Raw genomic sequence first — 21,403 nt, 5'->3', positions numbered from 1 at the left:
GCGTGCAGGAAGGACACGTGCACTGGTCAGAGGTCAAAAGCAGGATGGGTGAGGTTTGAGAGGGAATATTTACTTGAGGGGGGGGAGTCTCCCAACCCCTGGCCCCATGGGAGATGATGTTATTTCTAGTAGACTTGGTGGGGACTCGGCCAGACCCACATCTGTGGGTCTTACCAGTGGGGGAGGGCAGCAAAGCTGTGGCCGGTGTAGACCTTTCTCTGTGCTGGGCCAAGACGCACAGTAATGAGAAATGGACACCTTGACTGAATAAATGCACGGGATGCATGGGGACTAGACACAGTACCTTGGAAACGTCGGTCTGGAGAGGGTCCCCTGCACACGAAAGGTCTAGAAATCATGTCATGAGCTGAACAGTTAGAGGAGCTAGTGATGTTTAGCGTGAGTCAGAAAAGGCTTCAGAGGGTCTGACAAATGCCGCCAAAGTCCCAGGGGTGCCTGGTGAGAGTGGAAGCAGGTCTCGTGTGCACCCTGGGCACTGTCCTAACGCATCTGGAGGTTGGAGATCGGGGGCAGATGGGTTGGAGCTCTCCCTTGAGGCAGGGAGGGAGTGGGTGAGTTCTGGATGCTTGCAGCAGGGCGGGGGGCGTCGCCCAGGCTTCCCCACCATGGGCCCACACTACGAGACCTCTCAGCTGCCTCTAGGTTGTGTCCCGGAAGCTTCTGTGTCAGTTCGCCTCCACCAGGCTGAGCGTCCGGTCGTGCGGTGTCCCGTCCCCCGGTGCCTACCTGATGTCCGTGTGTCGGCCCAAGGAGCAGTGCCGTTTCCCGTCCTCAGTGGTTTCTGAACCCAGCATAAAGTGCTGATCAGGGGTCCCTGCCCCCGTCTCCTGTGCCACCTTCCCCTAGCGACAGCCTCCCCTCCCGTGCCCTCCTCAATCTTTAACCCCAAAGCATGGAAACGGCCCTTGTGCGTGTCACTCAATTCATTCCAAAGTGTTGTCTGCTCTTCCTCTGGACGTGAGGCTCCATGCGCCCCCTTTAGCCCTCCTGTGGGGCGTTCTCCCCCATCTGCTCGAAGACAGATACCCCCCTGGGCAGTCTTATGCAGCCACCCCTGGGAGCCTGCAGTGGGACGGGGACAGGAGAAGGGGCAGGTGGGGGGAACCGATGTCCTCTTCTAAAACTGGGGTCCTGTGAAGGGTGGTTTGGGTCAGGAGCACCACAGCAAGCTCAAACTTGAAGTCTCTAAACGCCCTTGACCTCTGTGTAAGTATTTGGGAAAAGAGAGGATGCCAGTAGAGACCCCTCTTCGTCAAATCAACGTATTTTGAAAACCAGGAGTTATGAGAAATAATTAGTATTTTCAGACACACGTATCTGGACATGATCGCTTCTGGGGTCAGAGTAGGTATGTGTTAGCCCAGTTTGCAGTGACCGCACGAGCTGCGCATCTGGAAAACAGGAACCAGCAGAACGCCCGTATTCCTCACGGCAACCAGATAGCATCCAGAGGCGCAAAACCTCCGTGAGGCTCTGCCTCGTTCCCTGCGACATTTCTGAGTGTTTCCCTCTGTGACCTACGTTCTGGGTCGGTGCTCTTATTTTTCTAACATAAATTCAGAATTTATCATCCTTCGTTGACCGCGTGCATCTTTTCCTCCCTGCAGGCATAGGAGGCCTTCAGGACTTCGTGCTGAAGTCGGCAACACTGTGTAGCTCGCCGTCCTGCCCACCATTCGTTCCGCTCAGCTTCGAAGCCACGCCTATCGTGAGGGTCGCCGTGGAGCCCAAGCACCCAAGTAAGAGGACCTCGTTTTTAAAAGCGTGTGACGTCCTTCCCGCTTTCGAAATGCGTGTATTTCACGCTTGATTCCTCAAGATTTGTGTCAACAGTGCTGTGGATTTTCATTCCGGGTGTGTAACAGAAGAGAGCTTCCCAGGCCGGAGGCCCTCGCAGACCAGCTGCTTTTCCAAGGGGGTCGAACCTCCGTCCTGGGAACACGGTGTATTTAGGCTCCTTTGCCTTCCGGGGAAACCGTGTCCTTTGCGGCAGAGATGAGGTCATCTCCTTCCCCCCATGACTCTGGCACAGGCTCGGCAGAGCTCATGTTTTATGTGATTGGTTAGGATCTTAGACTCTTACCCCAAACTTCTTAATTCCAAATCCATCATACTCTCTTGGCTCTAGGTTCGCTAGATTATCTGGACACCAGGCGTGTCCTGTCTCTTTGGAAAGCACTTCCTGCCCCACCCAGTATGCCAGACCTTGTCTTTACTAGTGTTTAGTCTTTGGTTTGTGCCGTTTGCCTGACCAGGCCTCAGTAACTCTTGTATTTTGCTTCCTGTGACATCGCTAAGCCCGCATTCCCTGTGACTTTGGTGTTCCCAGGGCGTAGTGGTCGTCGGGGGAGAATCTCCAGAGTGCGCTCTAATGGAAGCGGAGGGCAGGTGTCGTAAAATGGTGGTTCTCTGCGACATCTGTGGCGCCCTCGTTGCCCTTGCCCGTCTACACCCCATCTCGCCCCAGAGCCGGGGCCTCCCGCAAGCTTGTCTCTGCCTCAAGTTCTAAGAGACATCCTTAGCATCGAGGGTCCCTGGGAGCCTAGAGCAGACTCGGAGGACGGCATCTCTGACCTGTGGGCTCAGTCCCGGTAAGCAGCCATCTTGGTTGGGCCCCAGAGACAGCCCTCTTCCCGGCCGTCACCGTAGACCGCCAGTGCTGGCTCGCTGCGCGGACTGGCCCTGTTCTTGATGAGGCCTGCTTCCTCTCCAGGGTCTCGTCCAGGCCCTGGCCCCTCACGGTTGGCTCTTCTCTTGTGCCGGCGTGGCTCCGGCCGTCGCGGGCTGCCTCCAGCCCTGAGAAGTACGCACAGTACGAGAAAGTTCCGTTTTACTGCAGTTGTGACACTTGAGTCTGGCAACTGCGGTTTCTTCTTCGGCATTTCTAGTATTTCTGGCTTCTTCTCTGTTCCATTTAGACCTAAATTTTTAAACCCGAGATCAAGGAAATAATTGCTAATCGAAACCATAATGTTTTTGTAGAAATTTCTCATTTTTGGAGTGTGCCTGTCGGCCGCGTGCTGCCCTGGGCTGGAATCCCCGCTGGGGAGCGGCCGGGCCGGAGGGGCCCAGCCGGCTTCCTTCCCGTCCCGCGGCCGACTGTCCGGTCTCCTGCCCGTCGGCGAGGCCGTGCGGTGACGGGAGACGCGGGAGGGCCGCGCCGAGGCCCGTTTTCCTCGCGTGCTCCGTCGCGAGTTCCTCAGCCGTGTGGGAAACAAACCAGCGTGGGCGCCTGGGCGGCTTAGTCGGTTAAGCAGCGACTTCGGCTCAGGTCATGGCTCAGGTCATGATCTCGCGGTTCACGGGTTCGAGCCCCTCGTCGGGCTCTGTGCTGGCAGCTCGGAGCCTGCGTCGGATTCTGTGTCTCCCTCTCTTTCTGCCCTTCCCCCCGCTGGCCCTCTGTGTGTCTCTCTCTCTCAAATATAAGTAAACGTTGAAAAAAAATTAAAGAGAAACAAACTGACACGGTTAGAAGGGACGACGGTTTTCTTCATAATTTTAGGAGGTGGGCTCTTTTCCCACCCGAGTGTGCAGCTTGTGCCGGACTCACGTGCCCGCGCCTGGCCAGGTGGCCACAGCGCCAGCACCCGGTGTCGGAGTTGCCCCCTCGTTCCGTCCGCCACCTCCGTGTGCGCGGGGGATGTCTGGGGTGCTTCTCGGAACCGTGTCCTCGTTCCCGCCAGCCCCCGTGAGCCCGGGGGGCGGTTTCTGTGAGGCCCTCCCCCCCGCGGGTCCCGTGCCAGCGGACTGCGGCCAGAGCGCCCTCCTGTGGCCGGATTTCCTGGCCCCGCCCCCGTGAGCGCACCCTGTACCCCGTGCCCTCTTCACCCCCTCGCGCCGCGGCCCCGGCCGGCTCGCCTGCAGCACCCCCCTTGCTCACCTTGCCGTGTGAACCCACGCCTTTCCACTTGGCTCTCATTTCCGAGACCGGGGTCACAGTACCACGGTGGCCGCCCCTCTGTTCTGTGTCCCCGGGACAGAGAAGCCGAGGTGTCCCAAAGCCAGGATTGCTTCCCTCATCATAGATCCTTGCCACACACTAAGGATTTCACGTTGATTGGTTTATTTAATCCCCTCAGTAGCCTTATGCAGTTTTTTATCCTCATCTTCTCAGAGGTAAACTGAGGCTTAGAGAAGATAATGCTTGCCCAAGGCCTGCAGTTAGCGGTCGGTGTCCCGCAGCGTACCGCCAGTCCAGGACACCGAGCGCCTCCTGTGGCCCGGCCTGGGGAGTCACACAGCACTGGGCTTGCTCTGCTGTCCACACGCCCCACCCCCACCCCGGCCAGACCACCAGGAGGGCGCTGCCCCAGGGGGTGTACATGCCAGGAGGGAGGTCGTCCGGCCCTCCCTCGTGGAGGTGGCTGCCGTGGTAACACTTCATTGTGTTTGCAAGTTTTCTCCTAACGGTCGGCGGTGCAGCCGTCCAAGGTGTGCATGTAGTGGCCCTTGACCAGTGGCTCTTCCCCTGGGAAGGGCACCTGACAGACCGTGTGGCCCAAATGGGACAGGTACGTCGTGGGCCGCCTTTGCTCGGTCACCGTGTCCACGTAAAACCCCCGTTTAGCAGTTGATACACAAAGGTTTTGTTGAAACCCAGATAGTGAATATTTCTCATGATCTCGCTTTTTTTAGATTAATTAAAAGATGTTGACTTTTTTTCATCTTTAATAGATCATTTGGAAGATTTTTAAACAGGAAAATCAGCGTCCAGATTTTAAGAGGTTTAATAGATGCCGTTTCTGGCGACAAAATGACTATCATCGTAAATAAACATTTTCAAACATCTGATTTCAAAATGTCTCCATATTCCAAATTTCGTTTGGAAAAACTTTCTTCTTTGCTCGTTGTTCAGCTCTCGCCTTTACCATGGAGAGACAGATTTTAACGGTGTGTGCCTTTTTTGTTATTTTTAAGGAATTTGTAATTGAGCCAACGGGGAGCTGGCAAAAAGCTTTTTCCTTTATTATTTTTATTGTTCTCTTTGTGCCATATGTTATTCGTGTTATCAGTGGTCTTTTTGCAGGAATCTTTTCAAACCAGGTGAAGTTAGTTAACACGGATAATCTCTGTAAACCTGCTTAATTAGGCAGAGGAGAACCACAGGATGCCGGAAAGGAACAGAAAAGACGGCCTGTCAACCCACGCTCAGTGGGGTCCCACTCTGTCTTCCCTCCGAGTCCACGCACCCACGTGTGGCGCGTCACTGCCTGACGCGTGCGGGTGCTGACACCCTCCTGCAGGCTTCAAACCAGGGACTTTGACACAAGCTCTTGGCTTCTCTACCCACCTCCTCCTCTTTAAAACAAGAACAGTACTCATCCCGGCCACACAGTTAATGAACTCATACCTGTGAAGTACTTGTTGGCACGTGGTTAGCTAATATGAAGTGTTATCACTAGAAAAGTCTTATTTCAAAACTAAGTAGACGTGGAAAAGTAAACCGATACGGAATAGACATACTAAACACCACTGATGGTAGAAAGTTCCCGTGGGTTTGTTGGTCTGGCCTGTTGAAAACCGGGCATGGAGGGGTTGCCGAGCCCCTCCTTCAAACGGAGAAGCGAAGCAGTGACGGGAGACTTCTCTGCCTCAAATGACAGTTGCCGCTGACGACACGGGATGGGGTGGAAAGGCGGTTAGACCAAGACGGGCGTCAGCATCCCGTCCGTGCCCGCGGCTCCGGTGGGCGGTCAGGACACGCTGTCAGGGGCAGAGGCACGGGCAGGAAGGGGGTGTAGAAGGCGCCCGCGGCTCGCTGGGCACAGAGGGCAGCTCTGTTCTAAAACCCAGGGTCCTGTCGAGCGTGTCTCCGTAATCGTCTCTTGACTTGAACACCACGTGAGGTGTTTCATTGTTGGTGATTGTAACTCTTCTCTGGGGAAGAGTTCTGTTGCATATGTAGGTGTATAATACGTGCGTTTGTAATAGCACGTAGGTGGATGCACACGCACAGTGGTGGGCGTTTGTGTTTGCCGAGGATTTGGATCGCTCAGCTTTGCGGGTCCTGACGGTAACAGGTGTCTTGTGGGAGCTGTTTGCCTCATTATCTGCAAGAAAAGTAAACGGGTACTTTTCCCTTCAGTAGCCACGGGCATCGCCTTGCGATTCGATGAGTCCTTAGTCCGTATTGAATCAGTGTTTTGTTCTGTTCACCTAGGTGAGATGCCTCAGCTTGTCCGGGGAATGAAGCTGCTAAACCAGGCTGATCCCTGTGTCCAGATCTTAATTCAGGAAACGGGGGAGCACGTTTTGGTCACAGCGGGAGAAGTCCACCTTCAGCGGTGCCTGGACGACTTGAGAGAAAGGTGAGGCGGTGACGGTCGTGGAGCGGTCGCGGCCCCCAACTCAGTGGGGGGAGGGGGGGGGCCGGTGTGCCCCGAACCAGTTGAACGCAGACAAAAATGAAGTGCCCTCAATTCAAACATGAACTGCTCTGGTGTCGCTGGACCGTAGATTTCATTTTTAATAACTGACAGCCTCCACTTCTGCACTTGAATAATTTTACATTTTTAAGCTCGAGTCATAAAGTATCTTCACACGTAGGTCTTTTCCTTTACGCGTGTACACACGCAGCACGTCACAGCAGCCAAAACCTAGTCCTGCGCTGTGAGCTTCGGCTGGGACGGGCCAGACTTCTGTCCTCGTTGATGGAGCGTCCGCGGGGGACGCCGGCAGGGCATCCCGCCGTGTCTCCACGCTGGTGATGGTGCCGTCATAAAACACGCGTCCCAGGTCACTTTCTGTAAATGCTCCGTAGCTAATGTGTGTTTGGCGGAGCAGTCAGGAAGATACAGCGGGGGGAGAGGCACCGTTGGCTCCCCGCGCACAGGTGACCTCCGGGGCGCCGGGGCTCCACCCCGGCCTGCTCTGTGTGCCGCGGCCCGTGTCCGCTGCTACCTGCTTGGGCGGCTCTGGTGCTTGGTCGACGTGAACTCCTGGAGGTGGTGTTCCCGCCCCGAGAGTGACTGCCAGCCTCTGCGCTCAGCACGGTTTGTCTCGTTTAATCCTTATGACGGTACGGCGCCGGGCCGCGGTACTCATTGCATCACCACAGTACTCCCGCCCCCCCCGCCGCAGTACTCATTCCCTTACCACAGTACTCCTGCCCCCACCGCAGTACTCCCGCCCCCACCGCAGTCCCTCTGCTACTGCCGATGATAGAATAGGGCGACAACAGGTATCCCCGGGGACCTTGCGGAAGCTCCTGATGGAAAGGGGGCGCGTTCTCAGCTTCGTCTCTCAGTTTAAAATGGTGTTGTGGCTTTTTCCTCCCTTAAGTGTTATTGTAGCCATAATTAGCACAAAACTGGAAGGCACGCCTTTCCTCCCTTCAGTGTTTGTTACCATTTTCTTATAATTTCTGAAGAACATAACGTTGGCTAGAGAATAATGCTAATTGGATAAATTTTAAGGTATGTTTTAAAATAACAATTCTCAAGAAGGCTTTTTCAACGTTTATTTATTTTTGGGACAGAGAGAGACAGAGCATGAACGGGGGAGGGGCAGAGAGAGAGGGAGACACAGAATCGGAAACAGGCTCCAGGCTCTGAGCCATCAGCCCAGAGCCCGACGCGGGGCTCGAACTCATGGACCGCGAGATCGTGACCTGGCTGAAGTCGGACGCTTAACCGACTGCGCCACCCAGGCGCCCCTCAAGAAGGCTTTTTAAAAAACCATTGAAATGTCATGTTAGTTTTTGGGGTCTTTGAACTGAGTTATTTTCTCTTTTGTAATACTCTGCTACCAATTAAAATCCGTGTTAAATAACCGTATGGGGCGCCTGGGCGGCTCAGTCGGTTGAGCGTCCGACTTTGGCTCAGGTCATGATCTCCCCGGTCCGTGGGTTCAAGCCCCACGTCTGGCTCAGTGCTGACAGCTCAGAGCCTGGAGCCTGCTTCGGATTCTGTGTCTCCCTCTCTCTGCTTCTCTCTCTCTCTCTCAAATACAAATAAACATTAAAAAAAATGTTTTTAAATAACATTACATTTCTCAGGCCATTAACTCTTCTTTTAAAAAGTGTCTTTTGGCACTTAGAGTTATATTTCAAATGTTTTCCCGTAAACCTAAAATTGATTCTAATTAATGATTACTTTTTTGTTTCTTTTTGAGTCTTTTTATTTTTACCTCCTGGTTTTCATTATGTGTACTTTTTAATCTCAGGAGGAAAACCTAGTTTATAATAAAAGAATTAGTTTCTTAGAAATATGCCCTTAACATAGCATTAAAATATTTTAATAAATCAGTTTATTTTGGCAGCTACTCTGCGTAAACCTTTTCAGAAAATATCCTCATCCAAATACCTGACAACAATTTACACTTACATTGAATGAGACTAACAAAACCCAAAACATATCTGCTTTTCAAAATATATATACTGCTTTGATACAATACTTTCTAAACTCTGAAGTGTTTATCTGCTTTTCCTAAAAATTCCAGTTTCTGAAAGTGATGACACCTTCCCCTCCCTTTGTGTGTGGCCCTGGTGTGACAGATAAATCCCGTCGAGCTCCGGCTTCTTGTCGTCTGTCACTCCTCAGAGCGGAAACCTGGGCCCAAGTGGAAGGAGTCTTCTCTTGCACTTGTGTGCTTAGTTAGCAGAGGAGTTGCTAGACCAGGGGTAGGAGAGGATGACAGACAGATGGATGCATCGGGACCCAGGCAGGCAGCATTTCATGTCACGTGTGACATGGGGACCCCGAGGGAGCTGCCTCAGCAGGTGTTGACAGAGGCCATTGCCTCCTCATGTCTCCCCAACAGCATGTCGGAGTTCAGGGCACCTCAGGGAATTGGGGGCTAGGTCCCTCATCCTGGGCTAAGAAGCATAAGAACATTATGAGCAGTTTTATACCAATAATTTTGTTTGTTTGTTCACCTATTTATTTTGAGAGAGGGGATGTGAGCAGGGGAGAGGCAGAAAGGGAGAGAGAGAATCCCAGGCAGGCTCTGTGCTGACAGATGCAGGGCTCGATCTCACGAACCGTGAGATGATGACCCGAGCCGAAACCAAGAGTCGGACGCTCGACCGACTGAGCCACCCAGGTGGCCCCCACTAAATTTTAAAGGAAATGGGCAAATTCCTGGAAAAATCTGACCCATAAAAAAGTAGAAAGCCTGATAGTCATAACTATCAAAAGAATTCAGAGTTGGAATAACATTAAAAGTATCAATCAATGTGTATTTATTTACCAGATTAACAGAAGAAAAATCATCTCAGTGGACAAAGGAAAAACATTTAATACAATTCAGCATTCACACATGCTCAGAGCTCTCAGCAAACCAGGAATAGAAGGAATGTGCTTAAAACTGATGAAAAATATCCTCAGAGTAACTAGAGCACACGTGTACTTACTGTCTTTGGGGGTCAGAGCTGAAACAAGGGTACCCCCTGTAACAAGGGTTGTTTCAGATTGTACTGTCGGTCTTGGGCAGCGTTGTGAAGAACAAAACATAAAGGATACGGGACTCGGAAAGGGACAGCTGCCACTACTACCGTTTGCACACGCCACGACGGAGCGCCAGTCATCCGGAAGACGCTGGGAAGTGTTAGGATTAGTAAGTGAACCCAGCAAGGTTGCTCTAGTCAGGATTAATATGCAGAATTGATTGCATTTCTATATACTGTTAATAAACAGAAAAAGAAAATTATCTTAAGGTTACCATTTACAGTAACAAAAATATCAAATGCCTAGGAGTAAAATGTACTCAAATTCCAGGCTGTCTGCAAAAACTGTAACACACAAAAGAAGGTGTCTACTATCTTTATGGCTTAAAAAAGTTGTATTATGATGATGTCAGCTTTTCCCAAACTGATCACACATTCAGAGCAGCCCCAGTCACAACCCTGTTCATTGCATGTGTTTGCAGAACTTGACGCGTCGATTCTAAAATTTGTGTGGAAATGCGAAGGGCCAGTAAGGACCAAAACGCTTTACGCAAGTAGGACAAGGTGGAAGTTCTCACTGCTCTGGAAATCGAAACTTATTTGAAAACTACAGAAGTTGACTTTGTGCCGTTGACACAAGGATAGACGGACGGACGGGAGGACTAGGGCAGTGAGCGTGGAAGGGGCAGGGCGGGACAGTGGGGGCACCCGCCTCTCCGCAGACGGTGCTGGCAGCTTGGACCTCTGTCTGGGAAAACCTCTGCCTCATCCTGAACTCAGAAACCTATTCCGGGTCTGTTGTGGGCTGAAGTGTAAAAGGCAAAGTCATAAAGTACCTGGAAGGTAACACCGAGTATCTTCGAGACCTCGGGATAGGGAAAAGCTTCTTAAATAAGACGTTAAAAACACAAATGACAGAGTAAAGTTTGATGGTCAGAAGACACGATGAAGTGTAAGAAGGCAAACCCTAGGGTTAGAGAACACGTTTGTAATATGCACGGTAAACACGGGACTTAAAGCCCCAGTATATAAAGAATTCCTTCCGGTAGATGAGAGAGGCAGCAACCCCTAGACGGTGGAACAAAGGCTTGAACAGGTGCTTCACATCCCCAAAGTCTAAAGACCAAGAAACATATGGAAAGATATTCAGCTCCCTATTAATTACTGGGAGGAAGTTAAAACCAAAGTGGGATACGTCTGCATACCCACCAGAGGGGTTGAAATTTGCAGGTGGCCGTATCAGATGGTGCCAGAGATGGGCAGTAGGAATCCCCCTCCGTAACTGGGGACACTGGGAGTTGGTATGACTTCGGAATACACTTTGGTATTACCTTCGGAGGGAGGAGGTGGGTGCTTGTTATGGCTTCTGGTCTGAGCCTGGCAAGTGTGCATTATGAACGTTCGTGGCAACAAACATTTAAAAAAAATTTTTTTTTTACATTTATTTATTTTTGATAGAGACAGAGCACAAGCGGGGGGAGGGTCAGAGAGAGAAGGAGACACAGAATCCGAAGCAGGCTCCAGGCTCCGAGCAGTCAGCACAGAGCCCGATGCAGGGCTCGAACTCACAGACCGCGAGATCATGACCTGAGCCGAAGTCGGCCACTCAACCGACTGAGCCACTCAGGCGCCCCAACAAACGTTTTAATAGTCCCCAAACTGGAGACAACTCCCAACAGTGCAGTGGACAAATAAATCATGATACCTTCTTACCGTGAAATTCTGTATAGTAACCTCAGTGAACAAGCTATTCGAACATGGATGGATATGTCACAGCATAATACTGAGCCAGAGAACCCAACTGGAAAAAAAAAAGATTTGATCCTGTCTATATATACATATACAGTATTAAAAGCGCGCCAGACTAAACTATAGCGGGTAGGGGTTACATGTGGGTTACACGTTCAGGCGGTAAGAATTTTAAAGAAGGGACTAGAGTAAAACCCAGGATAGTGGTTCTATTCTTGGGGTTGGGGGAAGGCATGAGGGTCCTTGGGCTCCTAACGTTCTGTCTCTCGACTTGAGTGGTAGTTTCCGTGGGTGTTTACTTTGTGGTCACTGACAGATCTGTACATTATTGTTTTGTCACCTGTTCCATAGGACTATAAAATTTTACAATTGTACCTACATTAGGAGTATACATAAAACTCTAGTGTCTTTTAGCTCTCATAGGACAGAACCTGCCTTCTAATACATGAGCTCCCTTTTCAACTTGGACACACATCTTCAGAAATACATTACGTGCAGGAGCGGGAGACAGGGGACACCCTGTCGTGTCCAGGCCAGAGAAACTGTCACGGTTCTTAGCAACCAGATCTCAGGAGCTCAGAGATGGCAACATCTCCAGGTGGTGGTGATCAGAGACGGCAGGAAGTTGCGGGCGGTCAGAGCCTACTGTGTTCCCGTGGAGGCAGGGGCCGGCTCCGCGTTGCCCGGATTTGGAGGGCCTTTGGCTCCGAGGTGTTCTGCAGGTGGGACAGGAAGTGCACCCCCCTTTTGTGGCGCGGAGTGGTTCTCAGCAATCTCAGAGGTGATTACTGCAAGGGGTTTCTTGGGACCCCCGGAAACCGAAGGCCTGATGAGACTCCCAGCCCTTCCTACGTTACAGTACGAGGAAAAAAATGTGTTTGCTGTCAGAGTTGCGGTAGCTGTCGCAGTTCAGTTCTAAGAATAAGACCATATTTTCTCTAAATAATGATAATGTTAAAAATATCGTCCTGTGTCTGAGATTTCTACATGCTTTCATTTTTTTTTTTTTAAGTGAGGAATGGGTATTTAATTTAATTGAATGCGAATTTAGCATTTTTACAGATGGTTCCTTAGATTGGTTACTCTATTTGACGTTTTCAATATGCTGTATTATTTTAACAGATCTCCTAATACAAATAAATTTTTATGCCCTATGATAAAAGCTACTTCGTGTTATGGTGAAGTATTCCTTTAACATGCTGTTTACTTTGTCACTACAGCATTAACTGGGGAGAGCATGGGTTCTGGGGTCAGACCTAGCTTCGCCACCGACTAGCTCTGTGACTTCGGGAGAGTGACTTCGTCTTTCTTACCTGGTTTTCTCCTCTAGACAAGGAGGATACTAATATACCTACTAAAGATAAACTACCTGTAAAACAGCACACTGTGTCATATGGAATAAGTGATTAGTGAAAAGAAACAGCGCACATACATCCTTTTTCCCCCCTTGTTATTTCAGATCTTATATCTGAATTCTTAGGTGAGCCTGAACTGCGGGTTTGTGTATGCTGTCTTTGTCGGGTTCGAAGAGGAAAATATATTTTATTTCATTTCTTTAATACGTGAAAATGTGTAGAGCACATCCTGGTTTACATAGGAAGCACCAAATACGTGTTGATGCGACTTTAGCTATCGTTTTTATGAGTAGGCACGGCATCTTGAATAAAGTGGTACTTTTTTCTATTAAGTTTTGTGTTTTAATTCCAGCGTAGTTAGCACACAACGTTACGCTCGTTTCAGGTGTACCATATAGCGATTCAGCTATCACATTTGTTACTCAGTGCGCTCATCATGACAGGTGCACTCTTAATCCCCATCACACATTTCACAAAGATATTTCAGTACGATGTCAGGATGACATCCATCCCGTATCTTCCGTAACGATAAGAGCATTGAAATGAGCTAATCCTTGACAGTGAACATGCTCACTGGCAAAACCAAAACCTTTCTCGGGAATAATTTTTTTCACATTGTTATTTTCCTCCACACATTCTGGTCCATTCAGGTTTCCTATTCTAAAATCAATTAGATTTGGTTGTACCTATTTTGGTAACATACTGTTTTTAGAAAACCATCCATCTATTGAGTTTTAAAATTTAATCAAAAAGAATAAAATCAAATAAACCAGATACCTGCCCCAGATCCCCAGAATGTTCTACAGAAACCAGAAACAAATCTAGAATCAAATGCGACCATTTCAGAAACTCTTAGTATTTAGTTGCCTTACTGCGTAACATTTCCCAGAGAAAAGCATTGGTCCGTGATCCCAAGATTTCGTATGACATGTATGTGTGAACAGACACACATACTTGCACATGCATTTATGCACACATCCATCCACACTGCCAGTGGCAGGTAGAGACCAGCCCAGAGCCTTAGTGTTACCTGGGAATGAAGTAGACACAAAATAAAGAAAGATTGGGTGGTTTCATAGTTTTCCGAATCAATCCACGCCAATTTCCAGAATCTGCCCACTGTGAACTTATAACTCATTTGGAAGAAAATGCGGCATGAAACTAAACTTGATAGCATGTGGAAAAAGGGCTTTCTGAACTTGGTACTGGACGGGGGTGCAAGACTCTGTGGCCAATACAGTCGTCCCTGGCCACACGTGGCCATTTAAAATTAAAGCTAAGTGAAATTAAAACTTCAGTTCCTCAGTCACACAGCCACGTATCGAATGCTCCGTAGCTACGTGTGGCTATTTAAATGTAATTTAAATAAAAAGAAAACTTCATTTCCCCGGTTATAGTAGCCACATTTCAGCTGTCCAGTCATCACAGTGCAGATACGGAACATTTCCATCGCTGCAGAAAGTTCTTGTTCAAAGTGTCTCTCTAGACAAACTCCTGGGTCACGCCAGCCTGGCTGTGAGCATTTATCAAAGCCAGATCCATTGTCAGGATTTGACGAGGTGTCCTTAAGTTCTGTGATTCCTTGTTTAGAGTTGTACTCATCGAGCTTTTTTCTTCTCCCGGTTTTTAAATTGGCAAATCATATTGTAAAGAATTCATATGTCAAATCTTATGAAACTATTTATTTTCCGCTCAAAACCATATTATCTAAATAGATGGTTGATTTGTTTTGAGAGCGAACAAAGCGGTGAAATTCTAATGTATGCAAAGAACTCCCTGAAGGTCTGTTCCCGTTGGAGGTGGTCCTTACAATCCGAAATGAAAGTGGTGTTTGAATTTTGATAGAATGTAAAGGACCGATCTTTCCTAGTAAAATAATTTTCATGTTTCTGTGCTTCTTCAGAATGCTCATTGTGTCACAGTTCTGCGTGGAAGTTTTGATGCCATTTTTATTGTAACCTTGTTATTTCTCTTGAATTTGTAGGTTTGCGAAGATTCAGATCAGCGTGTCTGAACCGATTATTCCATTCAGGGAAACAATTACAAAACCGCCAAAAGTCGACATGGTCAATGAAGAGATAGGCAAACAACAAAAAGTTGCAGTTATCCACCAAACAAAAGAAGATCAGAGCAAAATCCCGGAAGGAATCCAAGTTGACTCCGATGGGCTCATCACCCTAACGACCCCCAACAAGCTCGCCGTGCTCAGTGTTCGAGCCATGCCCCTTCCAGAAGAAGTCACACGGGTCCTGGAAGAAAATAGTGATCTGATTCGTTCTATGGAGCAGTTGACATCCTCTTTGAGTGAGGGCAGAAATACTCAGACGATCCACCAGAAGACCCAAGAGAAAATTTGTGAATTCAAAGGAAAACTAGAGCAGCACCTGACAGGGAGAAAATGGAGGAACGTTGTTGACCAAATCTGGTCATTTGGGCCAAGAAAATGCGGGCCCAACATACTCGTAAATAGAAGCGAAGACTTTCAGAACTCAGTATGGACAGGCTCAGGCGTCAAAGCCTCCAAAGAGGCCAGTAGATACCGAGATTTGGGCAACAGCATCGTGAGTGGTTTCCAGCTAGCCACCCTCTCTGGCCCCATGTGTGAGGAGCCTCTCATGGGCGTCTGTTTCATTCTGGAAAAATGGGACCTAAGTAAATTTGAAGAACAAGGGGCAAGTGACAAACATAATCAAGAGCGAAGGGACACGGTACAGGAGGCACGGGCGGAAGGTGAAGCCTGTCCCGGCAGAGGTGAAAACGGGGGGCCGCAAGATGGCGGCTCTGAGCCCTCGGAGCAGAAGACATCCCAGAGAGGAGAGTCTTCGCTCACTGACTGCTACGGACCCTTCTCCGGACAGCTCATTGCCACCATGAAAGAAGCTTGTCGCTATGCCCTGCAGGTGAAGCCTCAGCGTCTGATGGCAGCCATGTACACGTGTGACATCATGGCCACCGGTGACGTTCTTGGTAAGGAAAAGAGGGTGAGGACCGAGAGGTCTCTGTGGTCAGAAAACTCAAACTCACTTAATTTTTGTTTTTGCAGAAGCTGCATCGTCATCTGGGTCACTAAAGCACTAAGGGCTCTGAAAGCCTTAAATAGTGAAATGGCAGTGGGGGAGGAAACGTGATTACCAAAGATCTTTTCGTTTGCAGCAGACAGGCTCCTTCCTGTCCCGACGGTCTCAGGCGTAAGGTTGGACGTGCAGCGGTGTTCCCGAGTGAGTGGCCCTGTCGGTCCAGGTAGGCAGAGTCTCTCTGGAAACCATCAGAGAGTGAGGTGACATTCGTGCACACCTGAGGCAAAAGGCCATCTGGAAGTGCCGGGTCCTTTCGGGAGAAGAGCATCGGGGGCTTTGTTCACCACTGACCATTCCGTCAGATCCTCCTCCCGATTTTTCTGTCTCTGGAACGTCTCTGGGATCCCTGGAGACACACGGCCCTGGCATTTAGTAGCTGCTTTGACTTTTGACTATTACTTCACGGAGACTTCGTTCACCTGTAAAAAGGAAGATAACCGACCAGAGGCTGTGAAGATTAACCCGAGAACACAAGTCTGTGCTTTAGAGGGGTGCCTGGCCTGCGGCAGCTCTCCCGTGAGAGAGGTGGTCCTAGAACCGTCTTCAGGGGCCAGGACGGCGCTGGGGAGCTTGTAGGTTCCCTCTGAGGCCCTTCGAGTCTGTGTCTGCTTAGTTTACATTCTTTTTAGTAAGGTTCTTCTGCTGATCAGCTCCTAAAAACAGGCATCTAACTCATTAGGGTATTTTTTCTCTAAAGAAATTTGGGCTTGCATCCACAGTAGGGTTCCTACGAGACGGGCCAAGCATCCAAAGCAGCGTTTCAGGACGCAGCGGGGTCGAACAGTTGCAGGGGGTCGGCTCCGCAGGACCACCCGCCTGGAGCCCGTGTGTGCTGCGCACGCATGCACGGTGTCTGCAGGGTGACAGGGAGCACGTGATGTGTCTCAGCCCCGTTTGGGCCAGCGTATCATTACGAGCTCATGGGATCCGTGCATTGGTGGAGGAACAGCAGTTGAGACCGTTCCCGGACGTTATTCTTCGTTTTCACCAAGAGCTTTCTTGATTTGCGGAGGCAGAGGCGGAGGCGGAGTTGGAATCGGGGAACCGTGCAGGAGACCTGGCTGCTCTGGTTACCCCGGCCCTGCCATGAACCACTGCCTGTCCCCTGAGGAAGCATCGTCTTCCCTCTGAGGTCGCCTGCTGGTCTGCAGCCACGTGCACTGCCACGCGCCCCCCGCGCGAGCACTTCATGCGCCCGAGGAGCACGTGAGTTTTCTGCTCTAGGTCCCTGAGAAAACTCTCCGGAGCCTTCAGCTGATTTTTCACGGTGGGATTTTTGGTGCCCTTTCACGGTTCCCGGGGCTGTCCTTCGGGGCACCCCTCACTTGCTCTGCACCCGCCAGAGAACAGCCATTCATGCCAACCGGCGTGGGCGCCACACGGCCCCCGGCGTGGTAGCGATCTTTCAGTGGGATTTAGCCACCGCCCCCTGTCATGAACCCCTGGGAAGCCAGCGTGAGCCTCGTTCCCATTTCAAGATAAGTCACGTCTTCCACCCGTTCCCCAGGAAGCAGGATCCAAAGTTTGGCGATTGACCAGACCGTAGAGATGACGGAGTCCCGCGAACGCGTGTGTTTCCGTGAGCACCGCACGCCTCTGGACAGTGCAGTTTTCCTCGGGCTTCTCACACACCCAGCAGTACAGGGAGGATTCTGGGCAGTGCCAGCACCACAGCCGTAACACACTGATTGTGTTTTCACGTGTCTGCTCTCGTGAGAACTGAAACTCAGTAAGGGGTGAACTGAGTGGGTGGGTGGAGTGAGGCTCCTTCGTGTCTGTAGGTTCCCCCGACGGTCACCTTGCCAACCGTATAGAAGCAAGCTGAGGTTGGTGAGGTTTTGTGTCAGAAAGTCCATGCGTCTCCAGACGCGAGTAACTCCTACTCGCAGGAATATGTACAAACCTCTGTGATGTTTTCTTAAAACACTGCGGGGAATTGGCATGTGGCTTCCTAGTCTGCAGTTTATAGAATCAGTGTGTTTATCCCCCCAGAAGTTCATTTGTTCCTTACCTTTCGCCTGTACTTCAGCACACCTCCCGTCATCGATAATTTCTCAAAAAAGACAAGTTCTTCAGGGCTGTGAGATGTGACCCTGGCCCCGGAGACGGAACCCATTCAAGAAGGCCAGCTGCCTGCTCGTCAGATTCCCGGGGGTCCTGGGCCCCGGTGCGCTCTCTGCTGTGATTGTTCGCCCGGCCCGTTTGTCCCCTGTTCTCCCCAGCGAAGAGAATGCAGGAGACGTGGATACCAGGACGCCCTGCTTTCCGGCGCTTCTCTGTTGACGCCACACTCATTTCTCCACGCTGTGGGCACGTCTCAGCCTTATTTCGAAACTAACACAGCAGACCACGCTTGGTGTCGTTCGTTGGCCCTTTTATTTGGCGGGCTCAGCTGGCTCTGGTTTTAACAGCCCTCCTTCGTCCGTCGTGCACGCCTTCCTACAATAGGCCAGGAGGGCGCAGCAACCTGCCCGCCTTGACCCGACACATTTATTTTGGAGCCACTGTTGTATTTTGGGGTGGGGAGGATCTCTCCTCCTTTTTCTGTCATTGGGATCATTCATGGTTGGTATTTCTCTCTCATTACTCCTGCAAGGAATTTTATCTTAGGACTTGTTATCCCAAAACTTGTTTTCCTTCTCCTCCTTCATGCATTTGAAATGATCCACCTGGAAGTGTAGGGTCCATGCACATCTGTGCCTATCCCTCCGCCTTCCGGACTCCTGGGGTGATAATAGGAATGCACAGTTCCTCCCCAGGTTGCCGTCTCTCCTACATTATCTGTTTGGAGTGGCATCTGTCCGTTGCTTTCTGACCAGGCAGATTTTCCCACCTAACACCTGAAGCCAGAATCCGTGTTGGCATTCATCGAAATTCCAGGCAGACCGTCACGTCTTCCCTGTCGAGCCCATGCTCTGTGCCCGCTTTCCCGTTTCCATTAGGAGTTCACAGAACCCTGCACGTGACCAGGCAGCCCCAGGCCTGTCTTCCTCCTGGCCCTGTCCACCTGGCCGTCAGACTGCGTCCCGGCACTTGGTAGGAGGAGACGTACCTTGATCATCCGCAGGGTTACTTGCCCCCCTTCTCTCTCAGGAGCAGAGTTAGTCTTTGGCCGCCTCCAGGTCACTGTCCGCTGTGCTGTAGGTCCTTCTGGCCCCTCCGAGGCGGCGCCCTTTGCGTGGACTGCTTAGTCCCGGGCTCTCTGTCCCAGGCGCTCTGGCTGGTGTGATACATTTATCCCCAACCAGCTGGCTGCCACCTTACAGAGACCCCGTGTTTCGATTCGGTCTGGAGTCATTTCCTCCAGAGTCAGTTGGAGGCCCTGCTGCTCAGAGTTGAGGGTCTTCTCTTAAGCCCATTTTGGGTTGCTTCAAGGGGTCCTTTGGTAACGATAGCCACTTTCTTGTACCCAAGGTCAGTATAGCCTCCTGCTCGCTTTCTGCGCTTTTCTTTTTCTTTCTAAATCACCGCCTTCATCTGGAACAAGAAACAAGGAGACCTTGGTGACCCTAAGGCCTTTGCTTCCTGCCCAGATACTCAGACATCTCCCAGACTTTGTTGACGGATGCTTTAATTCTCTAAGAATTAGCACAACTTGAAAGACAAGTTCAGGTCTTTCTTATTAAGCAAAATGAATGTTCTTAGTCTCTCTTAAAAACTGAGTTCTTTCTACACAAGGTGTTAAAGCAAGACATCGTCTACAGGTGGTCAGAGTAGGGCGTCCTGTGGAAGGACAGAGGCCTGTCCTATATCCCTTCATCGGGGGAAATGGGCCTCTTCACTTACAAACTCTACTTTCCCAAAGGCCCGGTTCTGTTCTCATTTTTCACCCATGAAAAGTGCTCTTCACTTAGCGGACGTTAGAATTGGTTTGTGTTTTTGTCACGTTCATATTTCTTCTTCTGACCTGTTAGCTTCTTTCATTCTTGGCTCCTCACTGTTTTTATCTGGCGGCGACATCACACGTTCCTGCTGGTGTTGGAGTTTCCGCCTTCTGTTTTCACCTGTAGGGTACACGCTCATGTTGCGAGAACATACGTGCCTTGAGGTGTCAGGGACAGTCTTAGTAAGTGCCACTGTTTGCTTTTAAAAGCCTCCTCTGTTCCAGACTTGGGGTCCCTTTTCCATTTCATCAGCCTTTCCTAATTCACTTCAACAAAACATACTGACGTGTGTACGTGCCTACACCATGTCAAAGCACGATCCCTGCTCGGAGAGAGGCGTTAGGTGACAAAGCCTCATTATATGAAACAGCACGGCTGAATTTAGTGAATAAATGTGGTCTTCCAGCGAAATTTTATGAGAAATTGGGATTAGCAGAATTCGAAACAGGGTAGACTTTTCTAAAGTGATAGTTCTTTGAAATGGGCTTTGATGGGTGGAATAATTTTGAGTTGAGCAGCTGAGTGTGAAATTGGCCTTCTTTGTACCACGGCACTGCAGACTGCCACGGAGCTTGGAGGGAACCCGCTCCGACTCGGTTTTATGGGCACTCCTGTTCCGCATTACCATGCCAACGCTGGCTGGTTGGGTGGTTGAAGCCAACGGTAGTAACACTTTGAGTTAACCCACACGGACCTGTGTCTTGTTACATTTGGATCCTCACCCGGTCACCCTGATGCTGCCAAAGTATTTATTAGCCTTCCGGCCCCCTGTCAACTTTGGATCTGGTCATGATGCCTTCCGGACCCTTACGTTGCTGGTGACCGTCGTGAGGACACGCAGCCGCAGTCAGAACACGGACGCCCGCCTCGGGACATCTTGCCAGGGTGGGCATAACTTGTTGACGTGCGTTTCCTGTAAACTCGTGGCTGGATTCATCTGCACAAGAGCGGCCGGCCCGCCTCCCCCACTCTGTCCACAGTACACTGTAGCCCACGTTTGGTCAAAGCCCATCTGTATCCTGTCAACCACACGTGCCTGATTTAGCAGTCTGGTCGCTCTGTAACAAAAGGAAGAGAGGTTAGCGTGACCTGGTTTATAAGAAGTGCCCACCAATTTCTTTGTGTGTTTTAATTGAAGTTACACCGCAAGGGCCACCAACGATAACAGAAACCACAACATAAAAGAAGAATCTTCCTCCTTGAAAATCAACCTGTCATTTTCCAGTCTTTTACAGTCTTTGTCTGTAATAGTATGTTTCGCATAGCTGTAACCTTATGGTGGAAGCAGTTGAATGTTTTGCTTTTTGCATTTATTACTTCTTTTAAAAGCAGGCTTCCATTTGGCCACTTAGTATGCACAATTTTCATTTTAATCTATGCATAATATCCTATCAACTTGTTATGCTATAATTTACTTCCCATCATCCCCAGATTGGAAATCCGCATTGTTTCCTGTTTGTTTACCGTAAGAGAAAACATTGCTGTGAACAGCTGCTCCCTTTCCTCAATTTTGGAAAAACGAAACAAAACATACCTTTAATTGCCGAGCTCCCAGCTCTAAGGATCGTAGAGTCTCCAGACCAACCTTGCTGCCCATCAGAGAAGAAAATATACAGACGGGAACATGGAGTGCCACGAAAGAGATTAGGTTCAATGGAGCCCACATGGCGAAGAGACCGTTTTGATCTTAGGGTACCACAGGAGACTCGGACCAGGTGGTTCCAGATGGGCTCTAACTCCGTGGAGTTGGCCGAGATGCCTTCTAGGTTGGAGAACTGTGCCCACAGCGTGTGCCGTGGCAGCGAGTGCCCTGCCCCGGCTTAGGGCAGAGGGTCCGCCCCGCATGCCATGGAGTCTGCGGTCCCCGTGGAGGGTCCGCCCCGTGTGCCGTGGGGTCTCCGGTCTCAGTGGAGGGTCTGCAGCTGTGGGATC

The 21,403-nt window shown here is 50.2% G+C and overlaps 1 protein-coding gene across 2 annotated transcripts in view; it reads left to right on the top strand.

The window, feature by feature from the left end:
• Positions 1-21,403, top strand: part of EFL1 (elongation factor like GTPase 1) — a 122,608-nt gene that overhangs the window by 91,761 nt on the left and 9,444 nt on the right. For both annotated transcript variants that reach the window (XM_045448577.1, XM_045448578.1), the window contains 3 exons: positions 1,629-1,760; positions 6,182-6,329; positions 14,495-15,477. In XM_045448577.1, the coding sequence (XP_045304533.1) occupies positions 1,629-1,760; positions 6,182-6,329; positions 14,495-15,477 (1,263 nt within the window). The remainder of the gene's footprint in view (positions 1-1,628; positions 1,761-6,181; positions 6,330-14,494; positions 15,478-21,403) is intronic.

The sequence above is a fragment of the Leopardus geoffroyi genome, chromosome B3 (assembly GCF_018350155.1).
Source record: "Leopardus geoffroyi isolate Oge1 chromosome B3, O.geoffroyi_Oge1_pat1.0, whole genome shotgun sequence".
NCBI lineage: Eukaryota > Metazoa > Chordata > Mammalia > Carnivora > Felidae > Leopardus > Leopardus geoffroyi.
This window is presented reverse-complemented; position numbering and strand designations above follow the sequence as displayed.